General features: G+C 47.1%; 2 protein-coding genes and 1 long non-coding RNA gene across 3 annotated transcripts; all 3 read right to left on the reverse strand.

Annotated features, from left to right (window-relative positions):
• Positions 1 to 375: 375 nt before the first annotated feature.
• On the reverse strand, positions 376 to 13,645 carry LOC142285080 (uncharacterized). The gene is made up of 11 exons (XM_075333251.1): positions 13,442 to 13,645; positions 12,313 to 12,451; positions 12,089 to 12,218; positions 11,752 to 11,917; positions 11,547 to 11,645; positions 11,194 to 11,316; positions 10,943 to 11,043; positions 9,851 to 10,851; positions 9,374 to 9,447; positions 1,177 to 1,257; positions 376 to 958 (listed from the first exon to the last, which is right to left on the reverse strand). The coding sequence occupies exons 1-11, from the start codon at positions 13,611 to 13,613 to the stop codon at positions 861 to 863; spliced, it is 2,184 nt and encodes a 727-aa protein (XP_075189366.1). The 5' UTR covers positions 13,614 to 13,645; the 3' UTR covers positions 376 to 860.
• Positions 13,646 to 16,830: 3,185 nt separating this feature from the next.
• LOC142285237 (uncharacterized) lies at positions 16,831 to 19,316 on the reverse strand. The gene is made up of 3 exons (XR_012746707.1): positions 19,221 to 19,316; positions 18,680 to 18,747; positions 16,831 to 16,901 (listed from the first exon to the last, which is right to left on the reverse strand). It is a non-coding gene; the product is annotated as an uncharacterized LOC142285237 (long non-coding RNA).
• Positions 19,317 to 19,334: 18 nt separating this feature from the next.
• LOC142273424 (microtubule-associated serine/threonine-protein kinase 2-like) lies at positions 19,335 to 22,380 on the reverse strand. Its single transcript, XM_075332549.1, has 5 exons — positions 22,159 to 22,380; positions 21,838 to 21,939; positions 19,964 to 20,051; positions 19,618 to 19,799; positions 19,335 to 19,340 (listed from the first exon to the last, which is right to left on the reverse strand). The coding sequence occupies exons 1-5, from the start codon at positions 22,378 to 22,380 to the stop codon at positions 19,335 to 19,337; spliced, it is 600 nt and encodes a 199-aa protein (XP_075188664.1).
• Positions 22,381 to 22,646: the final 266 nt, after the last annotated feature.

Below are 22,646 nucleotides of genomic sequence, written 5' to 3' on the forward strand. Positions count from 1 at the left end.
TTTGACCGAAAAATATAAAAGTTACATCTCTTGGAAGAAGAATGGCGAACCCAACCCCCCCCCCCCCCCCGAAAAGCTAAAAATCGGCCAGTCGTTAAGGGGTTAAAAGCTTTTTTACACTTTTGATATTTCTCCTCAGTGCGCCGTCTCCCTTTATATGATCTGTAGGGGGTGTGGTTATTGGGTTGTACTGGGCTGGATCCTACTATTAATTTTTTGAAGCTTGTGCTGCTTCATTGCATGTTATAAACAGAAGTGTTAATATATTATTTATGCATTAACAAAATGCAGAGTGAAGTTTGATGGAGACAAAAAACTCTCAGTAACAAAAATGATGTAATTCATTTATTTATTTTTGAAATGGATAAAGGGATGAGGGAGGGGAAAATAGGAGTAAAACAATAGACAGTCGTAGTGACAATCGATTCCCATAAAGATAAATAGGGAATATATTATGTAGTAGTGAGTAGTGACAAATCCATTCCCATAAAAATATTTATATATTTATTTTTATGCTAATCTATTTGTCACTATTACATACTATATATTCCCTATTTATATATTTATTTTTATGCTAATCTATTGGTCACTACTACATACTATATATCCCATATTTTATCAATAATTTGTTCTATACACCAATAGATGAAATCATAGTCATAAAGATAGCCGTGGTCAGATACCGGGTGATCAGTAAAAGCCAATTCAGGCGAGCAGTATGAATACCGCGGAGCCTGGTGACAGAGGCGTTACCGAAACATGTCCGGGTACAGATGTAACAATAGAAGGACACAGGTAGATGGTGAAGGTCCTTCTATACAGGTGCAGCAGTGATGGTGGATCTGCTGTTCTTCAGGGCGCTAGATGGTTGTAGAGCAACAGCCGCAACAGACAAATGCGCGAGCAGCCCTGGATAATCCACGCCGGCAGGATGATAAGATCCGGCGGAAGATGTTGCCTATGAGAAGAGAAGAGTAATATAAGTGATGGGACTCCAGATTACATGATACTACTGTGCGGTCACTGTAGCTGGGACGGCAGAGTCTTATCATACAGAGGTCAGGGGTCATTGTCAGCCATCATACATGTGACAATCCCATCACTGACAGATGACATCTGCTCCACATGGATTCTTCTCACTGACTGATATAACATGGAGATGATTCTCACACTTACCTCGTCTCTTTTTTCCCTTTTCTTTCTTTTCTGATTTTTCTTCCTCTATTTCAGATGTACTTTCTTCCTGAGCTGGAAATTCTGATCAGAAAGTAAAAATAAAAATCAGTAACGATTAGTGATGAGCGAGCATGCTTGTCACTACTCGGTACTCGCACGAGTATCACTGTACTCGGGCTGCTCGGCGGGGACCGAGTAATCTCGCGATACTCGTGCTTTACTCGTGGTCTTCATTTCTTCATGTTGGCGCTCTTTTGAGAGCCAGCCCTCATGCAGGGATTGGCTGGCAGACCACTGCAATGCCACAGCCCTGTTAGTTGTGGAATTGCAGTGATTGGCCGGCCTGCACAGCGTCACCGAGCCTTTATATAGGCCGGCGCGCTGTGCTCTGCTCACAGCTATTCTGACAGTGAGTGTAGGGAGAGTGTCGCTGATTCAGGGAAAGCTTTGCGGCCCTTTATAGCTTTTTCAGTTGCAGGGCTGCAAACAGTGTGACCAGAAGTCCTTCTCAGGACTATTCTAGTTGTATACAGGCAGGCAGGGTATAGCCAGGTCGGCGTACAGTAGCAGAGTCCTTCTCAGGACTATTGTTGCTATATACAGGCAGGGTATAGCCAGGTCTGAATACAGGCTAGTGACCAAAAGAGTCCTTGTCAGGACTATTGTAGCAGTATACAGGCAGGCAGGCAGGCAGGGTAGTGGTGACCGTATACCAGCCTTCATATCTGGGGCTGGTGTACACAGTGTAAAACAGTCCAGATAGTGTCTGACTTGTCTGTACTGTAATTGTCGCTCCCCAAAAAAACCTGTTAGGTTATTATTGCGTCCGTGCTTGGTTTTTAAAACCGCACGTGTGTGCCTGTTGGTGGCAGCGTACAGGTGCACTGGTGTGCGTTTACCAAACTATTATATAACGCACAAGTGTAGTGTATAATACACGTCAGTCAGCAGTGGCTGATAGTGTCAGAGTTCTTAATTTTTGCTCCTAAAACCTGTGTTAGGTTATTATTGCGTCCGTGCTTGGTTTTTAAAACCGCACGTGTGTGCCTGTTGGTGGCAGCGTACAGGTGCACTGGTGTGCGTTTACCAAACTATTATATAACGCACAAGTGTAGTGTATAATACACGTCAGTCAGCAGTGGCTGATAGTGTCAGAGTTCTTAATTTTTGCTCCTAAAACCTGTGTTAGGTTATTATTGCGTCCGTGCTTGGTTTTTAAAACCGCACGTGTGTGCCTGTTGGTGGCAGCGTACAGGTGCACTGGTGTGCGTTTACCAAACTATTATATAACGCACAAGTGTAGTGTATAATACACGTCAGTCAGCAGTGGCTGATAGTGTCAGAGTTCTTAATTTTTGCTCCTAAAACCTGTGTTAGGTTATTATTGCGTCCGTGCTTGGTTTTTAAAACCGCACGTGTGTGCCTGTTGGTGGCAGCGTACAGGTGCACTGGTGTGCGTTTACCAAACTATTATATAACGCACAAGTGTAGTGTATAATACACGTCAGTCAGCAGTGGCTGATAGTGTCAGAGTTCTTAATTTTTGCTCCTAAAACCTGTGTTAGGTTATTATTGCGTCCGTGCTTGGTTTTTAAAACCGCACGTGTGTGCCTGTTGGTGGCAGCGTACAGGTGCACTGGTGTGCGTTTACCAAACTATTATATAACGCACAAGTGTAGTGTATAATACACGTCAGTCAGCAGTGGCTGATAGTGTCAGAGTTCTTAATTTTTGCTCCTAAAACCTGTGTTAGGTTATTATTGCGTCCGTGCTTGGTTTTTAAAACCGCACGTGTGTGCCTGTTGGTGGCAGCGTACAGGTGCACTGGTGTGCGTTTACCAAACTATTATATAACGCACAAGTGTAGTGTATAATACACGTCAGTCAGCAGTGGCTGATAGTGTCAGAGTTCTTAATTTTTGCTCCTAAAACCTGTCTTAGGTTATTATTGCGTCCGTGCTTGCATTTAAAAACCGCACGTGTGTGCCTGTCGGTGGCAGCGTACAGGTGCACTTGTGTGCAATTTCCAGAAACTTTGATATAACGCACAAGTAGTGAATATACACGTCAGCAGTGCACAGCATTGCAAAATGCGCAAGGGCATTGGCAAGGAACAAGGAAGTGGACGTGATGGTGGTGCAGGCAGAGGCCGAGGTCGTGGGCAAGCTCTAATTTCGCCACAACAAAGGGCCACATCTAGTCGCTCGCACGTCCTGTCCCAAATTCTTGGGGACCGCAGCAGTACACCGCTCTTGAACCAAGACCAGTGTCAACAGGTTGTTAGTTGGATAGCGGATAATGCTTCCAGTCAGATTGGCACCACCACAAACACTCTGTCTTCCACACGGTCAAGTGTCAGTAGCCGTGATACTGCACCGCACATTTCTGAACCTGATCCTCCTTCCTACCACCAGGCTGAGTACACGTCCTCCTCGGACATTAATGATCCCACACTTGGACACTCGGAAGAGCTGTTCACGTTTCCATTCACACATTCTGGCCTCTCGCCAGCTCATATTGAAGTGGGTCATGAGGAGATCGTCTGTACAGATGGCCAAATATTTGAGCAGCCACGTTCTCACGAAGTTGGCAACGTGTCTCAACAAGTGGTGGACGATGATGAGACACAATTGTCAGCAAGTCAGGAGGAGGAGCAGGGTGCGGAAGAGGAAGACGACGTGGTGGATGATCCAGTAACTGACCCAACCTGGCAGGAGGATATGCAGAGCGAGGACAGCAGTGCACAGGGGGAGGGAGGCGTAGCATCACAACAGGCAGTAAGAAGCAGGGTGGTGGCCCCAGGCAGAAGTCAGGCAACCGTTCCCCGGAACAACACGACGACACAAGGTGCCTGTACAAATGTTAGGTCTTCACGAGTCTGGCAGTTTTTTAAGTTGGATCCAGATGATTCAAAAAAGGCCATTTGCAACACCTGCCGTGCCAGCATCAGCAGGGGTACCAAAACTAGCAGCCTGACCACCACCAGCATGATCAGGCACATGTCAGCCAAGCACCCGACTTTGTGGGAAGTACAACAGAGTCGAGGAGCAGTGCTTGCTGATGTCACTGCTACGTCTTCGCTGGTTGTGCATGCGAGCCAATCCTCTGTCCATGCTGCCTGCGAACAAGCCTCCTCCACTCCTGCACCTGCAGTTGCCTACGCAGAAAGAACACCATCATCAAGCACGTCCTTGTCCCAGCGCAGCGTTCAGTTATCCATTCAGCAAACCTTTGAACGCAGGCGCAAATACACTGCCAACACCCCACATGCCACAGTTCTAAATGCTAACATTTCGCGACTGCTTGCGCTGGAAATGTTGCCTTTTAGGCTGGTGGAGACAGAAGCATTCCGTGACCTGATGGCGGCAGCTGTCCCACGTTACTCGGTCCCCAGCCGCCACTATTTCTCCCGGTGTGCCGTCCCCGCGTTGCATAACCACGTGTCACAAAACATCACACGTGCCCTGAACAACGCTGTTTCACCCAAGGTCCACCTAACCACAGACACGTGGACAAGTGCTTGTGGGCAAGGCCGCTACATCTCGTTGACGGCACACTGGGTTAATATTGTGGAAGCTGGGACCCAGTCTGAGCGAGGGACGCAACACGTCCTTCCCACACCAAGGTTTGCAGGCCCTACCTCAGTCAGTGTTTCACCCACACTCTACAGCTCCGGAATGTCATGCTCTTCAGCCTCCTCCTCCTCCTGCGCATCCTCATCCACTGTGCCCTCCACACCAGTCACAAGCTGGAAGCACTGCAGCACTGCCTCGGCGAAGCGGCAACAGGCTGTGCTGAAGCTAATCTGCATAGGTGACAAACCCCACAATGCAGAAGAGCTGTGGACAGCTCTGAAACAGCAGGCAGATCACTGGCTCACACCTCTGAACCTAAAGCCAGGAAAGGTCGTTTGTGACAATGGCCGGAACCTGGTGGCGGCTTTGAGTCGAGGCCAGCTGACACATGTTCCATGCGTGGCCCATGTGCTCAACCTCGTGGTTCAGCGGTTTATAAAGTCATACCCAGAGCTGTCTGATCTGCTGGTAAAAGTTCGCCGCCTGTCTGCACATTTTCGAAAGTCACCTACTGCTTCAGCCGGCCTTGCCGGCTTTCAGCGCCGTTTGCATCTTCCGGCTCACAGACTGGTGTGTGATGTCCCCACGCGTTGGAATTCAACTCTGCACATGTTGGTCAGGATATGTGAGCAGAAGAGGGCAGTTGTTGAGTACCTGCATCACCTAAGCCGTCGGGAAATGGGTCAAACTCCACACATAACACCTGAGGAGTGGAGATGGATGTCAGACCTATGTACCATCCTCCAAAACTTTGAGGACTCCACCAAGATGGTGAGTGGTGATGACGCCATTATTAGCGTCACCATACCGCTACTCTGCCTTCTAAAACGGTCCCTGCTGAAAAACAAACATGATGCATTGCAGGCGGAGCGCGATGAGTTGCAGCAAGAAACAGTAGTGGGTGTGGGTGATAACACACAGCCCAGCCTCGTCTCATCACAACGTGCAGTGGAGGACTATGACGAGGAGGAGGATGAAGACATGGAGCAACTCTCCGGCCAAATTGAGGATATGACATGCACACCAGTCATATCCTCGATTCAGCGTGGCTGGCCAGAGGACAGGGTAGATGAGGAGGAGGAGGAGGAGGAGGAGGAGGAGGAGGACAGCATGTTCAGTCATCTTGTTGGTCAGGCTACTGAAGTCCTGGCTGTTAAGAGTCTGGCGCACATGGCTGACTTTATGGTAAGCTGCCTGTCTCGTGACCCTCGCGTTAAGAACATCTTGGCCGACAATCATTACTGGTTGGTAACACTGTTAGACCCACGCTACAAGGAGAACTTTTTGTCTCTTATTCCCGTGGAGGAGAGGTCAACCAAAATGCAGCAGTTTCGGAAGGCCATACTCACGGAAGTAGGCAAAGCATTCCCCTCACAAAACGCTAGCGGCATAGGTCAGGAATCAGTGGACAACCGAGGCGTACAGCCGAGAGAGGCACAAGTCCAATCCGCCAGAGGTAGGGGAACAGTCTTTAAGATGTGGGACAGTTTTCTCAGCCCCTCACGTACCACAGCCCCTGAGGTGCGGGGTAGTGCCACAAGAAATCCTAAGTTTGCCCAGATGCTGAAGGAGTACCTTGCAGATCGAACAACTGTACTCCGACATTCCTCTGTGCCTTACAATTATTGGGTATCCAAGCTGGACACGTGGCATGAATTGGCTCTCTACGCCTTGGAAGTCCTGGCCTGCCCTGCTGCTAGCGTTTTGTCAGAGCGTGTTTTTAGTGCCGCAGGTGGAATCATTACAGATAAACGCACCCGCCTGTCAACTGAAAATGCTGACAGGCTGACTCTGATAAAGATGAACAAGGGTTGGATTGGGCCAGACTTCACCACACCACCAGCAAATGAGAGCGGAGTTTAAAGTTTGCCATGTACCTCCACTCACCCATGGGTACACTTCTCGACTTTGGATAATCGCTGGACTGCTCCTCCTTCTCCTCATGCGCCATCATGATGACCGTTACAATAGTTAGGTCTTTGTTTCAGGTATACCCCCAGTGGTAAATTTTTTCGCCCATTCTTTGCAGAATGGACATTACAACGACAGGAGACCCGCTCCTTTGCAATGGGAACAATGTTTTGAGGCCCTCATGCACGTCTCTACCCAGGGACAACGTGGAGCCTCCCAATTTTTGGCTGCCCTGCCTAAGGGCTATACTGAAATACACCCACTTCCTTACAATGGGCACTTCAGGTTTACAGGCCATCATGCACGTCTCTATCCAGGGACAATGTGGAGCCTCCCAATTTTTGGCTGCCCTGGCAAAGGGCTATACTGAAATAGACCCACTTCCTTACAATGGGCACTTCAGGTTTACAGGCCATCATGCACGTCTCTATCCAGGGACAATGTGGAGCCTCCCAATTTTTGGCTGCCCTGGCAAAGGGCTATACTGAAATAGACCCACTTCCTTAAAATGGACACTTAATGTTTTGAGGCCATCATGCACGTCTCTACCCAGGGACAATGTGGAGCCTCCCAATTTTTGGCTGCCCTGGCAAAGGGCTATACTGAAATACACCCACTTCCTTACAATGGGCACTTCAGGTTTACAGGCCATCATGCACGTCTCTATCCAGGGACAATGTGGAGCCTCCCAATTTTTGGCTGCCCTGGCAAAGGGCTATACTAAAATAGACCCACTTCCTTACAATGGGCACTTCAGGTTTACAGGCCATCATGCACGTCTCTATCCAGGGACAATGTGGAGCCTCCCAATTTTTGGCTGCCCTGGCAAAGGGCTATACTGAAATAGACCCACTTCCTTACAATGGGCACTTCAGGTTTACAGGCCATCATGCACGTCTCTATCCAGGGACAATGTGGAGCCTCCCAATTTTTGGCTGCCCTGGCAAAGGGCTATACTGAAATAGACCCACTTCCTTACAATGGGCACTTCAGGTTTACAGGCCATCATGCACGTCTCTATCCAGGGACAATGTGGAGCCTCCCAATTTTTGGCTGCCCTGGCAAAGGGCTATACTGAAATAGACCCACTTCCTTAAAATGGACACTTAATGTTTTGAGGCCATCATGCACGTCTCTACCCAGGGACAATGTGGAGCCTCCCAATTTTTGGCTGCCCTGGCAAAGGGCTATACTGAAATAGACCCACTTCCTTACAATGGGCACTTCAGGTTTACAGGCCATCATGCACGTCTCTATCCAGGGACAATGTGGAGCCTCCCAATTTTTGGCTGCCCTGGCAAAGGGCTATACTAAAATAGACCCACTTCCTTACAATGGGCACTTCAGGTTTACAGGCCATCATGCACGTCTCTATCCAGGGACATTGGTGAACCTCACAATTTTGGACTGCCCTGGCAAAGGAAAATACTACAAAGACTCACTTCCTCAAAATGGGCACATTAGACTCAAGAGGCCTTCATGTACGTCTCTTCTCAGGGACATCGGAGTGCCACACAATGTTTTCACGTAAAATCTTTCATGTATTAATCTCAAAAAGTAACATACACCAGCTCTATCTCACTATTGGGTATGTGCCCTTAACATTTCTGCCATGAAAAATCATTTTGGGGTCATTTTGGAAGGTTTTCTGGTGAGTCCGTAAAAATGGCGTAAAACGCGGACAAAATTGTTCACAGCTGTGACTTTTGAGTGATAAATGCTTCAAGGGGTCTTCCCCATGCTGTTGCCATGTCATTTGAGCACTCTTCTGAGACTTTTGTGCCATTTTTAGGGTTTCTCCATGCTGCCGGGAGGTCATTTCACAAAAATACTCGGGTCTCCCATAGGATAACATTGGGCTCGTTGCTCGGGCCGAGTACACGAGTATCTTGGGAGGCTCGGCCCGAGCTTCGAGCACCCGAGCTTTTTAGTACTCGCTCATCACTAGTAACGATATATTCTTAAAACTCCAGGACAAAATTAGAGAAATAGAAATACAGTTTGGGCCAATGGGCAACATAATTGTGATCCATGAAACGTGGATAACAAAGGAAAACCTATTACAGAAAACCATATGGTAATGTATAAAGCGGGCTTTACACGCTACGATATATCTAACGATATGTCGTCGGGGTTACGTCGTAAGTGACGCACATCCGGCATCGTTTGACATATCGTAGCGTGTGACAGCTACGAGTGTCTGTGATCGAGCAAAAATACTCACCTTATCGTTGCTCGTTGACACGTCGCTCATTTTCCAAAAATCAAACATCCTTCTGTGCGCCGGTTATTCATCGTTCCCAGGGCAGCACACATCGCTCCGTGTGACACCCCGGGAACGATGAACTGCAGCTTACCTGCGTCCCGCCGGCAATGCGGAAGGAAGGAGGTGGGCGGGATGTTATGTCCCGCTCATCTCCGCCCCTCCACTACCATTGGCCGGCCGCTGTGTGACGTCTCTGTGACGCCGAACGTCCCTCCCCCTTCAGGAAGAGGATGTTCGACACCCACAGCGAGGTCGTTTGGAAGGTAAGTACGTGTGACGGGGGTTTACGACTTTGTGTGACACGGGAAAAAAATTGCCCGTGCCGCACAAACGATGGGGGCGGGTGTGATCGCAAATGCGATCGCACGACATATCGACACGTGTAAAGTGGGCTTTATTCTTGATGTCAAAATTCACATTTTTGGTGCTGTAGAGTTGTACATACCTGACAATGGGGACGAGGATGACAAGCTGGTTATAGCATCGTCTCTATCAGGTGCAGGAGAAGATTCTTTCTGCCTGTTTGGAAGAAGAAAATCTTGTAAATCACAAGTAAACGCAGTATAAAATGGGACGTCTCACTAGAAGAACCTCTACTATAAGACCTAATAGGACATAAGGAAATCATATTGGGGAGGTCTCCTGCTGAAAACTACCTTCTATAGAGGGGAGCGGAAAACAACTACCAGGAATGGCTGTCATGTAATACTGCATCTACTCCACTTTTTGAGCAGCTGCAAAAATGCATAACCGGCTGCAATTAGGGGCTGTCACCAGCAGTTTCAAAAGCCAAAAGCACAATGACTGCTAATCATGGGGTGATGCCGATGGCATTTGATATTATGATATTTATGTCCTATATTTGGTGTTGTGCACAGATATCAGTTTGGAGCTCCCAGTAATAAACGAATAATCTACTCACATTTCTGAGATGTCTGTGCTGCATGCTGGGATACACTCTGGCGAGCACTCTGTGGTAGTCTCTGGCGAGCACTCTGTGGCAGTCTCTGGCAAGCACTCTGGGAAGCACTCTGGGGTACTCTCTTGGGAGCACTCTGGGGTACTCTCTCGGGAGCACTCTGGGGTACTCTCTGGGATGCACTCTGTGGTAGTCTCTGGCAAGCGCTCTGGGGTGCACTCTGTGGTAGTCTCTGTGGAGCACTCTGGGGTACTCTCTGGGGTGCACTCTGTGGTAGTCTCTGGCAAGCGCTCTGGGAAGCACTCTGGGGTGCACTCTGTGGTAGTCTCTGGATAGTACTCTGGGGTACTCTCTGGGGAGCACTCTGTGGTAGTCTTTGGCGAGCACTCTGTAGTAGTCTCTAGCGAGCACTCTGGGAAGCACTCTGGGGTACTCTCTGTGGTGCACTCTGTGGCGGTCTCTGGCAATCGCTCTGGGAAGCACTCTGGGGTAATCTCTGGGGAGCACTCTGGGGTACTCTCTGCGGTGCACTCTGTGGTAGTCTCTGGAAAGCACACTGGGAAGCACTCTGGGGTACTCTCTGGGGAGTACTCTGGCATGTTCTCTGGGGAGCACTCTTGGGTACTCTCTGGGGAGCACTCTGGGGTACTCTCTGCAGTGCACTCTGTGGTAGTCTCTGGAAAGCACACTGGGAAGCACTCTGGGGTACTCTCTGGGGAGTACTCTGGCATGTACTCTGGGTAGCACCCTGGGGTACTCTCTGGGGAGCACTCTGGGGTACTCTCTGGGGAGCACTCTGGGGTACTCTCTGCGGTGCACTCTGTGGTAGTCTCTGGAAAGCACACTGGGAAGCACTCTGGGGTACTCTCTGGGGAGTACTCTGGCATGTACTGTGGGGAGCACTCTGAAGAGCACTCTGACATGCACTCTGGGGAGCACGCTGGGGTACTCTCTGGCGAGCAGTCTGGAGGTGACGTGTTCACCGTTGTTGTCGTGGTACAAAGCTAAAATTCGGAGAAAAATAACATATTAAATACTTTTTTTTTACTTTTAGAGCTCTTTTTTTTGCATATTTTAGATTGATTGATTACGTACTTTCGAAAGCCTCTGAGAAGATGTTGTAAAGTTTTGGAAGTCCGGGTTCTCATCATCCTCCTCATCCTCTGAGATCAAGTGAATCTCTTCGTCAACGTGAACTATAAGATAAAGGTAATGAAATGTTACTAGAAGTTGTCAGTATAACACAGTCATGATTTATTACTAAAATTAGTGGATACCGATCGTCACACATTAGGAAAGACGACACAAACAGCCGCTTATTTTAGATGACGTCTTTTTTTACTTACTGAGAAAGGCGCTGGTGTCCATGTCTGACTTAAGCTGAGGAACGTACTCCGGCTCCTGACTTAGAAGGTTGTCAAGGTCTAAGACCCTCAGGAATGGATGTTCCTTGATCTGAAATGCACCCTCTGGAAAAATACAAAATAAAGTTTTGCAGACATTGTCAGAGACGGCTCCGTATCTTAACAGTGTAACATAATCTAAACTAATGACATAACAGAGGCGAGAGGAAGAAGATAGACTCAAAGTTATAGTATGGAGACTTAGAGATGGAAAAGCAGATAGAGAAGAGCTGATCGTCATGGACATGGACAATATGTCCTAGATGTAATAAGTAAATATTAATATTATCTCTTACCTGTCCCAAGTCTATCTGCAGGATTTTTCTTGAGCAGCTCAGTAATGATTTTCTGGGCATCAGGGGAAGGAGCAGGATCATAAGTCCAATTTATGTCTCCTGTTATATAGAAAATTACAGAACATAAAACCTTTTTATAGGACTGTAAGATAAAGGAAACAACTAAACCGATGTAACAAAGCAATGATGGCTTTATTCTACTTACCACGCACAATAGATCGAAAAACACTTGATGTTGAATCCCCGTCAAATGGGGGATTTCCAACAAGAAATTCATATAAGATAACCCCCATTGCCCACCAGTCTACAGGTCTTCCATAGTTTTCTTCCAGGAGGATCTCTGGTGCAATGTAATATGGGGTGCCGGCGAACTGGAAACCAACAGAAGATAGAGATTAGAATCGATGAAGCCATTAATTCTCTCCATAAAAATATAATTATAGAATATAACAGATCAGTGGAAAAAGGAGAGAAGTGGAGAAGAGACAATAGTGTGATGGGATTTGTACAGAACAAGCTGGGTTCCTGTAAGTGACACTGACCTCATGGTGCAACTCTCTGGAGATGTCCTCCCGTAATTCCTTGGAGGTGTTGCTCTCTGGTATCATGACACCAAGTTTTGATATTCCAAAATCGGTGACTTTGATGTGTCCAGTAGATGTTATCAGGAGGCTGTTAAAGAAGTAAAGAAAGGATTCAGCCTCACAGACCGTGTGAGAAGAAATGGTAAATTTCACACTTGTATTATACTACGGGGGGTACTTACTTATCCGGCTTCAGGTCTCTGTGGATAATACCATAACTATGCAGGTATTCCACAGCTAGAACGGCTTCTGCAAAGTACAAGCGGGCCAAAGGGACAGAAAAATGGCCCCTATTGCTTAGAAGGCTCAGGCAGTCTCCACCTATAGAGAAAAGAAAATATGACGGGTGAGGGGTGTATACAGCAGATCACCATGATTTATAATGAGAAGTGAGCGGAGACATTGGGGCAGGAGAGAATATCTGCAGATATTATGTGTAGTGCACATAATCTCAGTATTGGTGAAATGTCGTCAATGTATCTAATAACATAAAGTGATATCACATCTACAGCTGGAGATACTGATGTGCTCAGTGCGGACATACAGGGGAGATGACACAGACAGTAGTGTACAAAGAAATCACAGGGCCCCATAGCAAAAGTTCTAATCCCCCCCACATTAGAAAACCCTCATGTCTATACAGTATGTATATTTTTTACATTTTACCTACAAACTTAAAGAAAGTTTGTAACACTTGCGCAGGATTCATCTCACGGTGGTCTTCAGCATGATGGAGCAGTGGGCGGCGCATAAACACACTGATATCCAACTGTCTTCAGCAAAATGGAACCGTGGGGAGCGCATGCGCATTCTGACATCTGATTTCCTCAGCAAAATGGCACTTGTTATTGAGCCGAGGTCTGAATCTGCACATGCGCTTCACACAACACTGTTTTGATGAAGACCGCTTGATATTATTGTGCACATGCACTGCCTACAGCGCCATTATGCTGACGAACCACAGGAGAAAAATGTATGCAAACGCTGCCCTTCCTGCGTGCAATGCTATAAAAAATAGAATAAAGAGGCTTGCACATACGCGGAGGGGCCGCAATAGATTCCAAGGACCTACCCACAGTCCCGGCCAACAGTCCTGGCCCGATGCATGAAAATTATATTGCATAAGCATGGTCATGACAGGTGGATAGATGGGGCCCAGTGTCCTAAAGTGCCCCTGCACACGGAACAACGATTTTCTAGGCATCTTGGTAATATATAGCCTGTAGTGTATGCTCTGTGGGGATGTAACCAACCACGTGGACAAATCCTATTTCTATGAGCGGTAATAAGATATTAGAAGACATGTCCTACCTCCTGCATACTCCATCACCATACACAGGTGAGATTTAGTTGGAAAGGAGCAGAGCATGGAGACCACAAAGGGACAATCAGCGTATGTTAGGATGTCCCTCTCTAAAAAGGCCTTTTCCACTTTATATGGAGTATCCAGGCTCCGCTTGGTCATTTTCTTCATCGCAAACATCTGGCGTGAGTCTTTATGGTGCGTTATGTAGACGGCACTGGAGAGAAGGAGAATCCATGGTTTATATTAAATCCTTATTAACAGTTCATCTATAGAAGCCATTATATGTTCTTCTGTCTTAATGCTCAATACTAGAAATCCGGCAGTAACTGAAAATCCATTTGTATAAATATATAGAATAGCACTATATAGATCACCTATGGAAGGTCCGCACAATGTCAGGTCTGCCGGAGACCCTCACCCCGGTCACATTAGAGATGAATCTATCAAAATTCTGTCGGCAGATTCACTGTATATGACCGATAGATACGAATGAAGGACCTCCTAAGAAGATTATTCTGATCTCCCAACACAAGGCATAATAAATGGAGGGAAGAAGATAAAAAGTAATGAAACACCTTCTCCCTCCTGTCCTAGGCCTTCATCTGTCCATCACTGCAGTTCTCCATCCTCAGTGCCTGTCGTTGGTTCTTCTGGCACTTCTTGTGCTGAGGGCAGTGATTGGACTCACATAGTCATGGTGGAGGGTGCAGATGTCATTGACGTTAATATCGTGCAAATCATCACATGATCGTGAGTAGCCAATTACTTTTACCACCTCCATAAGGGAGCTTTGATAAAAATGAAGACCGGCACGGAGGAGCGGGAGGTTCGGATGGAGGTGGCAGCATCAGAACAGATGAGGGTCTAGGACAGGTGAGTGTAATGTATAATATTATTTTTATCCCTTTCCTTAAAGGGGTGTTCCCTTCTTAAAGATCATATCCCAATATATAATAGGTGTAATAATAATATTAGCAAATACCTCCAATTAGAAATGTAGTATAGTTCTCCTGATATAGCCATGTCTCTCACCTCGTGTGTAGGGCATTACAATAGCTTAGGTATCAATGGATACGACAATGCATATAATACAGTTAGTTGTTGTGGTCATATCCATGAATTCCTAAGCTGCAATGCCCTGCACATGAAGTAAGAAACATAACTAATCAGGAAAACTATTATAGATTTCTAATTGGAGGTGTTTCCTAATATTATTCTTATTACACCTACTACATATTGGGATGGGATCTTGGAGATGGGAATAGCCCTTTTAGGGAATATGCACACGTTAAGTGTTTGCAGAACAAATTTCTGCACAATTTCTTGGAAGGAAAAAAGCTTTACAAAATAGGTGCATTTTATTTTATTTTTTACATACGTTATTACCAGCTTTTTTGTTGCAGATTTTCCTCTACTCATCAGTATGAGTGTCATCTGCGGGCTGCACGGTGGCTCAGTGGTTAGCACTGCAGTCTTGCAGCGCTGGGGTCCTCGGTTCAAATCTCCCTAAAGTCATCATCTGCAAGGAGTTTGTATGTTCTCCCCGTGTTTGCGTGGGTTTCCTCTGGGTTCTCTGGTTTCCTCCCACAATTCAAAAATATACTGATAGGGACCTTAGATTGTGAGCCCCAGTGGGGATAGTATTGCTGATGTATGTAAAGCGCTGTGGAATTAATTGCGCTATATAAACTAATAAATAGTATTATCTATATATATAATTGCCTTATTCTGTCTGTCTGTCTGTCTTGCTCCAAAATTGTGTCGTTAAAGGGACATTGTGTCCTTACAGTGACAACCGTCAGATTGGCCGCTGGGCTCGGCCTGGCCCCGCTCCCCCACACGGATTGGCCGCTCGGCTCGGCCTGGCCCTGCCCCCCGCATGGATTGGCCGTTTGACCAGGCCCCGGCCCCCGCATGGATTGGCCGTTTGACCAGGCCCCGCCCCCTGCACACGATGCCCGCTAGGCAACGCCCCCTGCACGCAGTGCCCGCTAGGCCCCGCGCCACGCATGCGATGCCCGCTAGGCCACGCCCCCTGCCCGCGCTGCCCGCTATGCCATGCCCCCACATGCGATGCCCGCTAGGCCACGCCCCCGCACACGATGCCCCCTAGGCCACGCCCCCTGCATACGATGCCCCCTAGGCCACGCCCCCGCACACGATGCCCGCTAGCCCATGCCCCCTTACACTATGCCCTCTAGGCCACGTCCCTTCACACTATGCCGCTAGGCCACGCCCTCTCACACTATGCCCGCTAGGCCACACCCCCTCACATTATGCCCGCTCGGCCACGCCCCCCGCACACGTTGGGCACCTGTACACCTCCCCCCAGGACAACTCCTGCCATTATACTCCTCTTTCCCCAGGATTATTCCTCCCATTATACTCCTCCTATTATAATCCTCCTATTATACTCCTCTCTGAGGGGTTCGCAGCATGGGGGATGGAGCACGATGGGGGCTGCAGCATGGGGGATGGACCACGATGGGGGGTGCCCAGAATTGGGGGATAAAACACGATGGGGGGTGCGCAGCATGGGGGATGGAGCACGATGGGGGTTCGCAGCATGGGGGATGGAGCATGATGGGGGATGGAGCACGATGGGGGATGGAGCAGCATGGGGTTGGACCACGATGGGGGGTGCCCAGAATGGGGGGATGAAACACGATGGGGGATGGAGCACAATGGGGGGTGCGCAGCATGGGGGATGTGCAGCATGGGGGATGGAGCACGATGGGGGTGCGCAGCATGGGGGATGGAGCACGATGGGGGTGCAGCATGGGGGGGTGGACCACGATGGGGGGTGCACACCTCCCCCCAAAACACACACCGCCACACGCACCGCACAACACACCACACACACACTGGGAACCACAAACACCCCCCTACACAGACACACACACAGACAACGCCGCACACACACAACACACAAACACCGCGGCACACACAAATATACGCACATACCGCGCAACACACACACATTGCACAAAACATACCTCCCCAAAACACACACACGCACCCCACAGCCACACCCACACAAACCGCGCAACACACACAGCACCACACACACACAACGCTACAGACACACAGCGCTCCACATACAACGCAAAACACAACGCAACACACAAACAACACCGCTCTCACACCCCCCCCACCCAGACAACACCCAGAACATTTACAGCGCACTACACAAACACTGGCAACTACACACAACAACATCTATATATATAACAAAAATCATACATTAACTACACAATTAATTCTAGAATACCCGATGTGTTAGAATCGGGCCACCTTCTAGTTATATTATATTATTATATATCTGCATAAAAGATGCTGAGAGATGTAAATATGTGTATCATGCCATGAGAAATCTTACCCAAAAGCTCCACTGCTGATCAGTTTGGATGTTTCAAAGTCGTCCATATGCGGCTTTCTCACCGGGATCAATGATTTCATTTCACTCTATAAATGAATAAGAAATGATATTCAGATTAAGAAACTGCAAGAAAAAAGCTCCAGATGCAAAAACGTCTCCTCCCTATATTATGTCCCAGATGATTACCCTGATTTAGTGTATGAGACGACACAGGCTGGACGCTCCGCAGGTACAGATGTAATTTAAGGGGGGTTCTCCATATACTGGAATTGCTGGTGTCACGGGGTTGTCACGCTTGTCAGACAGTCCTGTAGTTTCCTGCTGTAGAAGGTCGCAGCGTTTGGCTGCACAAGCTTCTCTCTGACTTTCCCTTTTTGAGATTTACCCCTTTCTCTTTAGGACCTTTCGGAATTCCTCACCTTTTCAGTTCTTAATCTTCAGCACTTCCCTATATGTTGTTATATACCCTCATTCCCCCTTACTCTGTGCAGGTGATAGATCTAAGGGTCCAGTCACACATAACGAGATCGTTAACGAGATCTTTACTACTTCACAGTTTCCGGATCATTGTTGAATCATTGGTGAGATTGTTGGTGAGATGTCACACAGTCACACTTTAGTAACGATGCAGAGGGGGCGCGGAAAAGGTGACGCAACTACACGCCTACGTGTCACACTTTAAGTTCTCATCTAGGTTGTTAACAAGATCGTTGGTAGGTGTCAAACATACAGATCCATCCTGCCCAGCAGGACTCCAACGGGCCAAAAATGGCGAGGCGGATCGTTGATATGTGTCAAACATAACGAGATCACTGGTGAAGTCGTTGTTTCGTCACAGAAACTGTGACGTAGCAACAATGTCGTTAAAGATCTCGTTATGTGTGAAGTGGCCTTAATACCCTTAACAAGTCTTCAGTGCAAGCAGCTTGTATTCATCTGGAGAAACTTTGTTGTTGTTGCAGTTCCTCTCCCTGAGCCATCTGGAGATAAGTTATTCCTTTACTTTCCCCTGTCTGTATTCCCTGTGTGTGAGTGCTTAGTGGGGTAGACTATGCACTCATCCCATCCGCTCCCTACCTACGGGCCGATTTCAGGGTCAGCCAGGGTCAGGTATCCAGCTCGGCACATAGGTGCAGAACATAACTAGTGTGGTGAAAGAAGCGAGGGGCCAGCAGTAGGTTTGGTCAGGGGTCACAATCTCTCCCTTCCGCAGACACAGGATTTCCCTTCCTTTTCGCCGTTCGCTTGGTGCTTCTCCGTACCTAGTGTGACAGCTGGATAATATGGGAGATCACAGAGGAGAACTGAAAGGGAATCTGTCAGCAGGTTTTATATAGTAATGTAAGAGCAGCATAATGTCAGGACTGAGACGTGTTATTTTAATAAAATCAATGTTTCATCATCAGGAGATTATCACTACAGGACTAGCTGTCTTGTGCCATGTAGTCCTATTACTCTGTGTAACGCCGCCCCCACCATAGATTGACAGCTTTCTGCCTATTCACAGTGTGCACAGAAAGCTACCAATCAGTGGTGTGGGCGGGGTTATACAGGGCTCAGCAGTCAGAGCACTGATAGATCTGCAGCAGAGGAAAGAGTGATTTTATCACAACTGCTGAACCCAGTAAAGTAAGTGACACATCGCTGGAATCAGGGTTTCTGCCCCCACATCATGCTGCTCTTAGATGGGTTAGAAAAAACCTGGTGACAGATTTCCTTTAATATAAATGCCATTATCTAATGCGATCATGTCATCTACTTTTAGAATAGAGATATCCCATATTATATGGGGGTTAATACTGGACGTGTCATTCACACCCCATGATCTGGTGATCTACACACATCTCCCTCTAAAAATACTTACACCGGCGGGTTCTTGGATCTCTGGGATCTCACAGATCACACTGTCAGGATTCGACAGCACAGATGTTTCTAAAATTAAAAATGATACAACGATGAAGAAATAAAATGTATTAGATGAGATCAATCATACAAATCATGCGAATATAACGAAGAAAGACAAGGGATTAATTCTAGTTATATGGAAAGTCTAACTATGAGAACGTACGGCGTCTCCATAGACAGATACATGTAATGTAATGATGGAGGAATCCTCAATCATCACATGAATGAGGATCCCACCAAACATATGCAAATTAGTCTGGAAGTGCACTGGGGGCGTGTCTCTGCACTCAGACTTCGACCACGCCCTCAGCGCACTTCCATCCTGATTTCTATATGGCGTCTCGTGAGATTTATTAGGGGGAATTGGCCCATACAGGCATACCACCACTTCTATATGTGCTGACAGGTTCCTTTTACACAGTGGAAAAAATAAAGCTAACATTCCTCCTGCTCTGTATAGTATCTGGAGGCTCCTTGTAGAAGGTCGGTGACCGGCTTACCTGTGATCAGATCCATGTTCAGCTTCCACTGACTACCATTAGGGTCAGGGATTTCCGGGCTTACATCTTGCCCGTCTTTGGTGTCGTCTTCTGGTATTTCTTGACTGACACATTTCATTTCTGCAAAAAAAGATAATTTTTATTAGAAAAATGTACTGTAGGGTCAAACCACTACTTTTATATGTAAAAATATGCTGACAGGTTCCCTTTACACGGACACTCATGTGCTCCACAAGGATACATGGTCCATGTCAATACACGGACGTGTGAGAAAACCCTTGATGTTAATGGGTCTGCATGTGTCCATGTCTCCGGTACGTGTGGAAACGGACACCACACGTACTGGAGACACCGATGTGTGAAGAGGCCTTACATAGAGTTGAAATAGAAAATCTACCATAATTCCCTGTTCTCCATAGTATCTGGAGGCTCCTTGTAGAAGGTCGGTGACCGGCTTACCTGTGATCAGATCACTGTTGAGCTCCAACTGACTCCCTTTAGGGTCAGGGATTTCCGGGGTTACATATTGCCCGAGTTTGGTGTCGTCTTCTGGTATTTCCTGACTGACACATTTGATTTCTGCAAAAATTAGAGGATAATGACCTATACAGACATACCACAACTTCCATATGTAATAATGTGATGAGGCTCCCTTTATACAGTGGAAAGAATAAATCTAACAATAGTCCCTGTTCTCCATAGTATCTGGAGGCTCCTGGTAGGAGGTCCGGTGACCGGCTTACCTGTAATCACATCCCCCTGACCCATTTTAAGGTCAGGGATTTCCTGGTTTAGATTTTGCTCATCTTTGGTGTCGCCTTCTGCTCTTTCCTGCTGGTTATAATATATATAATTAATATGTGGAGGATTTCACTAAATCACCAAATCCATGAATCGGGAAGGACTAAACTTGCATTTACAGATGAAGCCAATTATAATGCGAGCGTCACACGAGACGATCTATCGTGCGATGCATCGTCGGGGTCATGGTTTTCGTGACGCACATCCGGCATCGTACACGACGTCGTCTCGTGTGACACCTCCGAGTGACGCAGTATCGCTCACAAATCGTGAGTCGTGTACTCGTCGTTTAATTTTAAAAAGTCGTTTATTTTTCCTAGTGCAGGTTGCTCATTGTTCCCGTGACAGCACACGTCGCATCGTGTGACACCACGGGAACGATGAACACAGCTTACCTGCGTCAAACGCACAAACGACGGGGGCGGGTACGGTCGCTCGTGCAATCGCACGATAGATCGTACCGTGTAAAGCCCGCTTAACTCTACAAATCCTGCGCCATCTGGTAACTTTTCTCAGAAAGTTCTCTTAGGCCTCGTGTACACGTGGTGAGTTTTAAACCTCAGTATTTGTAGCCAAAACCAGGAGTGGGACAATAAAACACAGTATAATAGAAATACAAGCACCACTTCTGTAATATTCTGATCACGTGCTCTATTCAGGGGTTTCAAACTCAAGGCCTGCGAGCCAAATCCGGCCCCTACATCATTTTATGTGGCCCTCTAGCAGCTTTGCCAGTAAAACCTAGATGCTTTTCTCTGCCGTCCATATCTCTGGGCAGAAAAAACCCGTAATTTTTTTAAATTTTTCACCAATTTTAACAGCACATTAGCTAAAGAGACTGTCATGCACAGTATAAATGGTAGATGCTAGAATGTATGGGCTCCTTTTATAATGATGTGGGCATACATGTATTAGAATTTTGGGGTGTGTGCGCAATGCTGTAGGCATGTCTATCATGGGACTTGGGGGTATACATTGTTGTCAGGACTTCTGTGGTGGGATTTTGGGGGGTACAATGCCGGTAGATGCTTGTGGTGGGATTTTGTGGTTCTATGATGCCTGTGGTTGGATTTGGGATGTGTGCAAATTATGGGGGTAGGCCTATGGTGAGATTTTTGTGGGTTTGCGATGCTTGAGGCTGACTGTAGTGGGATTTTTTGGGGTGTGTAATGCTCTAGGTAAGAGGGCAAAGCTTGCGGTAGGATTTACACCCTAGGAACAGCGACCTTAGCCCTACAACCCAGAAATAGTCCCCTTAGGCCTACCACCCAGGGACAGCACCCTTAGCCCTACATCCCAGGGATAGCACCCATAGCCCTACATCCCAGGGATAGCCCCCATAGCCATACATTCCAGGGAGAACGCCTTTAGCCCTACAATCCAGGGGCAACGCCTTTAGCCCTACAATCCAGGGGCAGCACTTTTAACCCTTCAACCCATAAAATAGTGCCCTTAGCCCTACAACCCAGTGACAGCTATTGGATAGCCTTACTACCCTAGCCCTAGTCAGATTTTATTTTTCTGCACCGTAATATCCCAGTGCTCTATTATCTCTGCTGCAGCATTTACAGGCAGTGAAGACTCTGATAATAGAGCGAGACACAGGCAGAAATACACACTTCTCACCACTGAGCCATGACTCCATCAGCAGAATACAGACTGCCATCACAGACAATGGAGCCACAAAGACAGGAGGCAATAAAATTTCTGGGAGCAGACAGGGAGGCCTGTAACATAGATCTTCTCATATCTGACTAGTGATCTGGAGAAGATGAGAAAACAAGGCCATGTGATAGAAAAGGGGATGGGTACTTACCGGGCGTTTCAATGAGCGGGTCGGACGTTCCAGGACAGACAGGACTTTTTGGGCCAGTTCTTTAAGAAAAGCCAAATCTCCATTTTGAGATCTTTGTTCAGCCTATAAAGAAAAAAATAAATGAAAAGGAAAATTTTGAGATGAGAAAGGGCAGAATGGAAGTCTCCAATGTCTGTGACATTTGCTCTGCTTTCTGCAAATACAATGACAAGATATTTGGGGACTCCATGTGTTTTATATTGGTGGAAAGAAGACCCTTCTATCCCACCCACCATCCTTATGTGTTATGGAGAAGTTTTGTGCGGATTGTCCGCCATTTACCTGCTGTAATATTGTCCAGATGTTCTGAGATAAATCCGTCAGATTCTCTGAGGTTAATTGACCTCGTTGGAATTTGGTCAGGCAGTCTCTAACTAGCTCCATCACCAGCCGGTGAGAGAAGCTGAGGACGCCATCGGGTGGTAGACACACAATGTCAGGGCGATTGTTAAGAATCACCAATAGTGCATGTACCTGAATGTTATCCAAAAGTTTTTGAGCCATAGCGAGCAACTGAAAAATTAATCCAATCACGAACTATAGAACCAACAAATGGCACCCGCGGAACTGTGAGCATTGTATATGTAGGGATTCCGAATTGTGATGTCATAATGGCCCACCACTAGTGATGTCATAATGGCCCACCATCATCAGTGATGTCATGATGGAATCTTGTGATGGAATCTTAAGGAGGTGACTTTGCACAAATAGATGCTGCCAGCAATATATAAAGTGGAAATACCATAGAATTACATTTGTCTCCATGTTAC

This window comes from Anomaloglossus baeobatrachus, chromosome 1 (genome assembly GCF_048569485.1).
Source record: "Anomaloglossus baeobatrachus isolate aAnoBae1 chromosome 1, aAnoBae1.hap1, whole genome shotgun sequence".
In the NCBI taxonomy this organism is placed as follows: Eukaryota; Metazoa; Chordata; class Amphibia; order Anura; family Aromobatidae; genus Anomaloglossus; species Anomaloglossus baeobatrachus.